This window comes from Nannospalax galili, unplaced genomic scaffold (genome assembly GCF_000622305.1).
Source record: "Nannospalax galili isolate Female #2095 unplaced genomic scaffold, S.galili_v1.0 scaffold1437, whole genome shotgun sequence".
In the NCBI taxonomy this organism is placed as follows: domain Eukaryota; kingdom Metazoa; phylum Chordata; class Mammalia; order Rodentia; family Spalacidae; genus Nannospalax; species Nannospalax galili.
This window is the reverse complement of record NW_008341050.1, coordinates 365,186-375,262: the sequence shown is the minus strand read 5'-3', so window position 1 is coordinate 375,262 and position 10,077 is coordinate 365,186. Positions and strand designations below refer to the sequence as shown.

The 10,077-nt window shown below is 42.1% G+C and overlaps 1 protein-coding gene and 1 non-coding gene across 12 annotated transcripts in view; both read right to left on the bottom strand.

Annotated features, from left to right (window-relative positions):
* Usp54 (ubiquitin specific peptidase 54) overlaps positions 1-10,077 on the bottom strand; it is a 112,743-nt gene that overhangs the window by 29,423 nt on the left and 73,243 nt on the right. For 8 of the 11 annotated variants that reach the window (XM_029565116.1, XM_008836583.3, XM_008836582.3 and 5 more), the window contains 4 exons: positions 8,770-8,940; positions 3,718-3,849; positions 3,095-3,475; positions 2,633-2,864 (listed from right to left, as the gene is read on the bottom strand). In XM_029565116.1, the coding sequence (XP_029420976.1) occupies positions 2,633-2,864; positions 3,095-3,475; positions 3,718-3,849; positions 8,770-8,940 (916 nt within the window). The remainder of the gene's footprint in view (positions 1-2,632; positions 2,865-3,094; positions 3,476-3,717; positions 3,850-8,769; positions 8,941-10,077) is intronic. The other 3 variants (XM_029565120.1, XM_029565121.1, XM_029565122.1) reach the window with 1 other exon arrangement.
* Positions 2,289-2,394, bottom strand: LOC115070980. The gene has a single exon (XR_003850085.1). It is a non-coding gene; the product is annotated as a U6 spliceosomal RNA (small nuclear RNA).

Below are 10,077 nucleotides of genomic sequence, written 5' to 3'. Positions count from 1 at the left end.
ATATATATATATATACACACTGTGTCACTGGGCTGGCAAGATGGCTCAATGGGTAAAAAACAATGCTTACCACCCAGCCTGGTGGCCTGCATTAAATCCCAGGAACCCACATAGTGGAAGGAAAAAAATGTACTCTGACAAGTTGTCCTCTAACACAATGTACTTGAGAACAGCTACAAGGTAAACTGTTTCCAATGTTACTACTGGTTATTCCATAATAGAAAAAGGCCTATGGGGACCAGAGGGATGGCTCAGTGGTTAAGAGCACTGGCTGCTCTTGCAAAGGACCTGGGTTCAATTCCTAGCACTCACATGGCAGCTAACAACCAGCTATAACTCCAGTTCCAAGGGAATCCAATGCCTTCTGACTTCCAAGGGCATTGCATGACAAGGGTACACTCACATACATGCAGGCAATACACTCATACATATAAAATAAATAAAATTAAGATAAAAAGGAAAGAAAGAAAATGCCTACAGTTGAACAGAAAGCCCAAAGCTCATCCATGAAGAAGATGGAGAGGGCTCTCCACCCAGGACTCTCAATCTGCAGCTGCAGCTGACTCCCTCAGCTTCTGCAGTCAGTTTCTACTAGATGATTCCAAGCACCCAATTTGATAATGTTATCTGCTGTCATTTGTTTTTATTTGAAAGCCTCCTCCAAGGGACACTCTACTCCACCCATGACTTTCAATCTGTAACTCCATCGGGCTTCCTCATCACAACTTCCCTCACTGATTTCTGCTAGATATCGGTAAGCCCTCAACTTGATGATGTTACCTTTGGCCCGCTCTCTCAGTTGGGCTAATGCACTTGCCTCTGCTGTTTGTGGTAATGCAGCAATTAGATGACTCTTGCTGCCTGTCTGCTGCTTCTGTAGATTATTCCCCATTGCTTATTTAATAAACTTGCTCACTCAAAGCCAAAGTTGAGGTATGGAGATCATTCTCCATCTTCACATCTTGTGCATCTAACATAGTATCTGGCATCTAGTAAATATTTGAAATCTATTACATAATTAATAAACTTATTTCTATATTATTAATTTCCTTCTTTCATACTGACCTTTTATTTTGGAGGGTAGGGCTGGGATTCTTACCATGCTGGGCAAGTGCTCTAAACATTGAGCTACATGCCAAGCCCATCTTACTAAATTTTTGTAGCATCTTCTCATGAATAAAAGTGAACAGGGTCCGGAAGGCAGGCAAAAATGGTGGGGAAGAATTAGACATGGTCATACCCTTGTAGAAGATATAATCACTCCTTCCAAAGCAGCTAGATTGTTAGGAAAACTGTTTCTATGGGCAACTCAGTAAAACCAATGTATGGAGAACAAACAGCCTTTCTGGAAGCATATGATAACTCCAGCTGTCATTATTATCTAATGGGATTATCACTGGCTTCATAAAACAGGGTCCCCAATGACCCCCTCGAACAAAACTATCCCAAAACAGAAAGCAAGAATAAGTTACAGATTAGACTTCTCTGGTTTTATGAATATAACATTTTGATTCACTAATTGTTAAGCCATCCACAACAGTCCCCTAAATAATTTTTGGTTGTTTTTTTTTTAAGTTGTTGTTGATGCTGTCTTTTGAGACAGGGCTCCCTGGAGCCCCAGCTGGCCTGGAACTCATTACGTAGACCAGGCTGGCCCTGATCTCACAGAGACCCACACACCTCAGCCTCCTGAGTGCTGGTATTTAAGGCGTGTGCCAGCATGCCCAACTCCCTAAATAATTTTTAAAATAAAAATGTAAGATTGTGAATATTTAAGACATATATGGTAGCACACACCTGTAATCTCAGCACTCAGGGAGATGAGGCAGGAGGATTGCCTAAAGTTCAAGCCCAGTCTGGGCTAAAGAATGAATTGAAGACCAGTCTGGGCTATATTATGAGAACCTGTCTCAAAAAAATAGAGAATCAATCCCAGCACTCAGGAGGCAGAGTCAAGTGGACCTCTTTGAGTTCAAGGCCAGCCTAGTCTACATAGTAAATTTTAAGGACTACATAGTGAGATCCTACCTAAAAATAAAAAACAAAAAAGAGAAAGTAAGAGACTATGAATATTTAAAGTATATAACATGATATTGTGGCATGCAGACGGTAAGGAAGTAAAGCAAAAATTAACATATCCACGATCTCACATAGTTATTCTGTTTTTTGTTTTAGTGGCAAGCACAGCTAAAATCCAATTCAATATGAATTTCACATATAGTACAACCAAAAAAACTCTATTTTCAAGTTGTACATTAGATCTTTAGACATACTTATCCTACTTATCTAAAAAATGAGAAAAATTTTACAAGGTGCACATCACCCTTGTTCAAAGGGCCGTGTTAATATTCTCTGTACTGTTCCAGCTTTCGTATATGTGCTGCTAATGAGGCCTAAACAAGTATTACTTTACAACTAGGAACATACACAGCTAAAATAGAAAACTGTTTTCTCAAGTGCCTTCACTTCTCCCAGCAGAGGGCGCTGCTGCTATAGAGAAGTTAGTAAAGCACCCGGTCTGATAAATTCCATCTCATCATTTGCCTAAGCCTAAACCATGGTTCAAAGCTCCAAGTAAGGTAGCTCATATTGCTGCACAGAACAGTATCTCTACTGGAAGGACAAATAATACCTGCAGACATTCACGCTCTCAGGCAGGGGCGCATCCAAGCTGACAGGGCTGCTGCTGTTCCTCTCGCTGCTCTCATAGCCAGACTCCATTCGCTGGATGAGGCGAGGATGCGGCTCTAACAGGTGAGAGCCAGGCCGGGCTGGGCCCCAGGGCTTATACTGCAAGCTTGGTCCACCAGCTTTAATATCATAAGCAGGTGGCTTGCTTAGTTCCTCTGGTGTAAATTCTTTAGCTATCCCGGTCAAAGGACAAGTATGGAAAAGAAGGTAGATTTAGGATTTGCCTAATGAAAATCTAAATAAGCCCTCCCTCCAGACATTTATTCACTAAAGTCACAGCCTCCAAAACCTGACATTTACAGTAAAAATGCTCCTTTGCCAGGTCTACCAGAAAACCTACAATTTCCAGTCACCTAAGTCAATTGCATTTGAAAGCCCAATTCTTCCCTGATTATCTCCTCACCTGAATCTTCAGAAAAAGGACTAAGTTGGGTGTAGCCACAATGCTTCCTCTTGTCTTTACTAAAAATACTGTCAATATTCAGAGACTCTCGTTTAGGTCTCCATGTTGGGCGGCACTTGCTGGAAGAACTGGATTTCGACTCACTGCTGGTACTCTCCATCTCCCAGTCCCCAGAGTGCAAAGGCAAGTTCTTGGAAGGTTTTTTGCCCAGCTGGTCTCCTGCTCTGCCCACATAGGGAGATCCTGCATTTGTTTGTGAAGCCAAGGAGGGCTTGCTATGGATCATATTGCTAACTGTCTCCTTGAAATCCCTTAGCCTGCTGGTGCTGCTGGATGATTTGGAGGCATTTCTGGGAGCCTGCTTCTCTTTCAGTGTTTCTCCTAAAAAACAGGAAAAGGAGATGGAAGGAAGGAAGGAAGGAAGGAAGGAAGGAAGGAAGGAAGGAAGGAAGGAGGGAAGGAAGGAAGGAAGGAAGGAAGTTAGTTTAAAGTGATCACAAATACTTAAATCCCAGATTTCAGAAAGCAAGCAAAAGCCTTTTGGCAAAAAGAGAAAAGCCAATGGTTTGGAGAATGACAAAAGTTTAAAGGAGGAAATAAACAGAGCAATGCAGGTGGCTTGCCTTCACTGTGGTACCCTGAGGCCTGGGGCTCATCGCCTTTCCTCCTAACACGGCCAGAGCTCCTCTTACGCTCTACCAGGGACCCTTTCTTTGATGTGTGTTTCTGATTACATTCACTATCAGTCAGGTGTCCTGAAAGAAGAAGGAAAGGGGCATAAGCTGGTTTCTGCAACTGACCTCTACCCTCTTGAGAACCCAGTCTCCCTTTGGCATTTGTAGCGGGGTCATAAATTCATATATACAAGAGTCAGAAATTGTAGGAGCCAGGAATAACTGATTTAAGAATGGGAATTTCATTGCTTCTCGGCCGTTTGGCTAAGATCAAGTGTAGAATGGGAATCTCGGGGGCTGGAGAGATGGCTCAGGAGTTAAGAATACTGGCTGTTCTTGCAGAAGACCTGGATTCGAATTCCAGCACCCACATGGCAGCTAACATCTGTCTGTAGCTCCAGTACTAGGGGATCCAACAGCCTCTTCTGACCTCCGTGGGCATTGTACAACACAGGTGCACTTACCTACATGCAGGCAATACAGGCATACACATAAAATAAAAATATAAATTAAAAAAATTTTTAAAAAAAGAATGCGAATCTCAGTAGATAAATACAGAGACATTCAAGTAGTTTCATGGTGCCTTCCATATCTGTAACATGTCCTAAACAACCACCAATCTCAAACCACACTCATAATCTTTCCCAGTGACCCAGAAGAACTCATGATACACTGGTTGGTAACTTTTGTATGCTCTTTTGGTACTGAGGATTCAAACCCATGCCCTTGCACAGATTAGACAGGCACTCTATCACTGAGCTTCATCTCTAGCCCATGATAATTTTTGAAAGGTAAACATTTTTTTTTTATCTAAAACTGTTATGTACCTACATATTTTTGTTCTTTCTTGAATTTTTCTTTTTTACAACTTGGATGAGTTTTATTTTAGTTTATTTCACTTTGCTGAGGCAGCGTTTTGTTATTTATTCCAGGTTTTGCCACAGCCTCTTGAGTGCTGGGAGTATAGGCATGCACCACTCTGAAGACAGAGTTTTGCTTTTCTTTATTTGGCAATAATTCTTATTATGCATGCTTTAAGACTTGGTCCTAAATCATCTTTAAATGTGGATCATTTAAAACATCATTTCAATTTTGATTAATTCTCATTCTGATCTCAAACCTATGCTTCATCAAACCTGACCTCACCTAGATATTATACTTCATAATTCTTCATCAGTAATCACTGGGAAACCCAGGGGAGCTTGGTTATTTAATGTAACTCTCCCTGTTTCATGCCCACAGTATGCAAACGCACTAGCATGATTTATATTAAAAAGAAAGGTCAGACTCTAAAGGACATAATCAGCTAAGCAGTTGAAAGCCAGAAGGTGAATTAAGTTTGTAGACAGACTTATCGAGAACCCCCAAACCCCCACCGAGGTTCTCAAATGCACTGGGAGCTAACAGAATTAATTTTCATATGTTGGTATATAAAAATTTTTGTACATATTCTGGTACCAGCAATGTAATGAGAGGGATGGATACTATTCTCAGCCAAATACCCCATGCAATCTTTTGTTGCTTTTATCTATTTGTTAGCTATCTCTAGGCCAAGAAGAAAGATTTTAATGATATCATTGTTAAGCAAACAGGAGTTCTACTTAGCCCACACTTAGCACATACCTGACTCTTTCACTGGAGTTGCTTCTCTCTAAATCAAAATTCCAGAAAAATAGCTTTAAAAAAAAAATCATAACTTGGGCTAGAGAGATGGATTGGCAATTAAGAACAGTTGGTGCTCTTGCACAGGACCCAGGCTCAGTTCCCAGTATCCACTTGGCAGCTCACAACCATCTGTAACTCTAGTTCCAGGGAATCTGATGCCTTCTCCTAGCCTCTGCAGGCACATGGTATACATACATGTAAGACATGTGAGCTAACAATCATACAAATAATAAAATAAAATTATAATAAATTTTTAAAAAATAAAATAAAATAGGCATAGTGAGGCCTTTTTAATACCAGCACTCAAGAGGCAGAGGCGAGCAGATCTCTGTGAGTGAATTCCAGGTGGGCTGGGGCTAGAGAGACCCCATCAACATAAACAAACAAAAACCCTAATAAAAAAAAATAATTAAAAAAAAAATCACATCTAACACCATGTACACAGTAATCAAAAGAAACCCAGTATGACTGATCAAACGTCTAGGTCCAACTGGTGGTGATGCTGGGGCTGGAACCCAGGGTCCTGTGCATTACTAGATAGGCACGCTGCTAACTGGGCTACATCACCAGCCCATCTTAATTTTTTTTTGTCTTTTTGAGACAGGATCTCCCTGTAGCTCCAGCTGTTCTGGAACTCACTATGTAGACCAGGCTGGCCTTGAACTCACAAAGATCCACCTGCCTCTGCCTCCCAAGTGCTGGGATTAAAGGCGTGCACCACCACGCCCAGCTTTTTTTTTTGGTCTTTTTGAGACAGGGTCTCCCTGTAGCCCCAGCTGTCCTGGAACTCACTATGTAGACCAGGCTGGCCTTGAACTATCAGAGATCTACCTGCCTCTGCGTGCGCTACCACACCTGGCTCCAATTGCTAATTTATAAGAGAGGACAAAAGGAAATGTTAAAGTATACCATAAAGATGATACCAGCAAAATTCAAAGTCTGAAAAGTCTATACCTAGTTCTTCAACAATAAATTACAAAAGGAAAGTGGAAGAAAATAAATCTACACAGTACAAGTGACCTAGCTAGGTACAGGAGCATGCACCTGTAGTCTCAACCCCGGAGAAACTGAGGAAGGGGGAACATATGAGTTCAGGAGTTTCTGGACAGCCTGGCCAACATACCAAGACCCCATCTCAAAAAATCCAAAACAGCCGGGTGTGGTGGCACACACCTTTAATCCCAGCCCTTGGGAGGCAGAAGGAGGCTGATCTCTGTGAGTTCCAGGCCAGCCTGGTCTCCATGGTGAATCCAGGACAGCTGGGGCTACACGGAGACCCTGTCTCAAAAAGACAAATAAAGAAATAAAGAAATAAAGAAATAAAATAAAGCCAAATTCAGTACTGCTGCACACCTGTAATCCTTGCACGAGGGAGGAAGAGAGGAAAGGAGAGTGGGAAAGAGAGAGGGAGGGAGGGAGGGACGGTCAGAGGAAGCCAAAACTACATAATTAAGAAAACCTAAGAAGAGCTAGAGAGATGGCTCAGCAGTTAAGGGAATTGGCTGCTCTTGCAGAGGACCTAGGTTTGGTTCCCAGCACTCACATGATGGCTAACAACCACCTGTAGCTCCAGTTCCAGGGGAATCCAACACCCTCTTCTGACTTCCACAGGTACTGCATAACACAGGCACACTTACACACATGCAGGCAATATACTCATACACAGAACATGAAAATAATATTTTTTAAATGAATCTAAGAGACTTACTAACCCCTCATAATGTACAGATCTCATTTTGATTCTGAGTGAAACACATAAACCATTAAGATAATGTATGACATTTACAATATTGGCATACTCACTGATTATTTAGTGGTTTTTTTAAGGCAATACTATTTTCTTCTCTCTTTTTGTCTGGGGCAGTGACTCAAACACATATTAAGGAAACACTATTCCATTGAATGCCATCTGCTGCCCTCATTTTTAACTGTAGCAACAGTGTATTTAGAAATAATTTATGTTTTTGCAATATATACTAAAATATTTATGGAAAAAGTAATATAATATCTTGGATTTACTTCAAAATAATAGAGGAGGGATGTAGGTAAAGGTGTAGGTAAAATTACATTAGCCATGACTTATAATTACTGAAACTAAATGATAAATACATGGAGGGCCAGTATACAAACTATCCTGCATATGTACAAAAGTTTGAAACTCTCTATTTTATTTATTTATTTTATTTTATTCATTTAATTTTTTTGGTCTTTTTGAGACAGGGTCTCCCTGTAGCCCCAGCTGGTCTGGAACTCACTATGTAGACCAGGCTGGCCTTGAACTCACAGAGATCCACCTGCCTCTGCCTTCCAAGTGCTGAGATTAAAGGCATAAGCCACCATGCCTGGCTTATTTTATTTTTTAATATTTTATTTATTACTTTTATTTTTATGTGTATGCATGTATTGCCTGCATGTAAGTATGTGTACCCATGTCATGCAGTGCCTGTGGAGGACAGAAGAGACTGTCGGATCCCCTGGAACTGGAATTACGAACAGTTGTTAGCTGCCATGTGGGTGCTGGGGCTCGAACCCGGGTCTTCTGCAAGAACAGCCAGTGTTCTTAACTGCTGAGCCATCTCTCCAGCCCCGAAACTCTCTACTTGCTGGGACTACAGGGAGACCCTGCTTCAAAAAGACAAAAAAAAAAAAAAAAAAAAACCATGCAAAATATAAAGCATCAATTTGAAGCCATGCTCTCACTAATCCCCAAAGTCCTGAACAGTGTAGACACTATTCTAGGACTTAGCTGTTCTATTTCCATAATGAACCTTTCCTCTCATTCTCCATTCATTCTCCATTCTTTCTTCTATGTCCTGTAATATAATGGTTTCTTCTACTGACACAGGCACAGATTAACAAACAATTCAGGAATTCTTCTGAGTGGGGTGCACAATAATAAGCAAGTCATCTTTTCTTCATCTGCACCTCTGTCCTTCAGAACCCTAGTAGGAGGACGAGCAGACAGATTCCACTCATAAATATACTTTCTTCTGGAGCCTTGTATTCAAAAGAAAACCTGGCATGAAACATGACTTAGTACAAGACAAGGCCAAAGAGTTGAAGGGGAGACTACCAAAACAAAAGGGAAGCAGGCAAAGGTAGACTTTGGAAACTTTGCATTGACAATCACGGTACAAGAGTCTTACTGTGTGCTGCTGTTGACAGGAGTATGCATTGGCTTACACCACTCATTCATTCATACCTTGTTTCATTATACCACGCCCAAATACTAAGGCTTTCTACCTTATTTAAGAGTTGTCCTGGTTCCTTTTTCTTGAGAGACTTTTTATGTAGAAATTTAATCGGGCAAGCAGGGTTTTCTGTTTAAGTCCCTACCTGTGTCCCGACTGCTCTGAGACATGGAATCATTCTCCACATTATAGATGACTGTTCCCTGAGAATCAGAAGAGAAGTGACTGACCACAGACTCATGGTGGGAGTGTTTGTAGGGATAGCTGTCCGTTGAGGAATCTGTTCGAGTATCACTTGAGATGGAAGGCTCCCTCCCTGAAGGAAGGAGGAGACACATATGCAAAAGTAAAGAAACAGAGAACAGTGACAGGAATGAGGAAAAGAGATGGATGCAACAAAGACCCATAAGGCAAGAACGTCCTAGAAGGAAGGGTGAGAAGAATATATGAGAGCCATTCTTCCCAACACCCAGCTTCCAGGTAATCCAGACACACATACAATTCCTCCCATCCCTGTCCCTACATTGCTGAAGCCCTCACTTTGCCTGCCACTGTAAAAAAACTGTGGGGTTTTTAGAAAACCTATGGGGCGTGTGCTGGAGAGCTTTAGTGTCAACTTGACACACCTAGGTTGAGGGAGCCTCAATTGGAGAATTGCCTCTATTGGACTGGCCTGTGGCCATGGCTGAGGGGCATCTTCTTGATGAGTGATGTGGGAAGGGCCCAGCCCACTGTGGGTGGTGCCGCCCCTGGGCAGGTGGGCCTGTGTTGTATAATAAAGCAGGCTGAGCAGGGGCCAGGGGAGCAAGCCAGTAAGCAGCGTTCCTCCATGGCCTGTGCTCTTGAGCTCCCTGATGAACTGCGACCTGGGAGATGTAAGCTAAATAAACCCTTTCCTCCCCAAGTTGGTATTGGTCAGAGTATTTTGTCACAGCAATGAAGAAACAAACAAGGACAGAAATTGGTACCAGAGAGTGGGATATTGCTGTGACAGACCTGACCTTGGTGTTTTGGGGAGGACTGTGGTAGTGTTTGGAACTTTGGGCTGGAAAAGCCATTGCATGCTCAGAGTTTGTTGCAGTGAAGCTTGGAACAGTTATGCTGAAAGAGTCGTATGGAGGCCTGGCTTGCAAAGCTTCAAAGGGAAGCAGAGACTATCAGGGCTGTTCGTGTGAGATTTTGGATTGAGAATCTGTGGGTTCTGGTCGGCTAGGGCTGAAGAATCAGCTGTGATTAAGAAGAGACCAGGACCTAAAGCAAAACCTTTGCTTTACAAGTGATGCTGGTTAGCTGGGGCTGAAAAATCAGCTGTAAGTAACAAGAGACCAGCATCACTGTGGTGGAGTCTTCTGGGAGGTATTTCCTCGGGGTCAGCACACAGAGGGGACCTGTACCTCTATTTCAACCTGGAAGCAAGACTTGGTAATGTGTAAGAGTCTCCTGCATGGTTCTG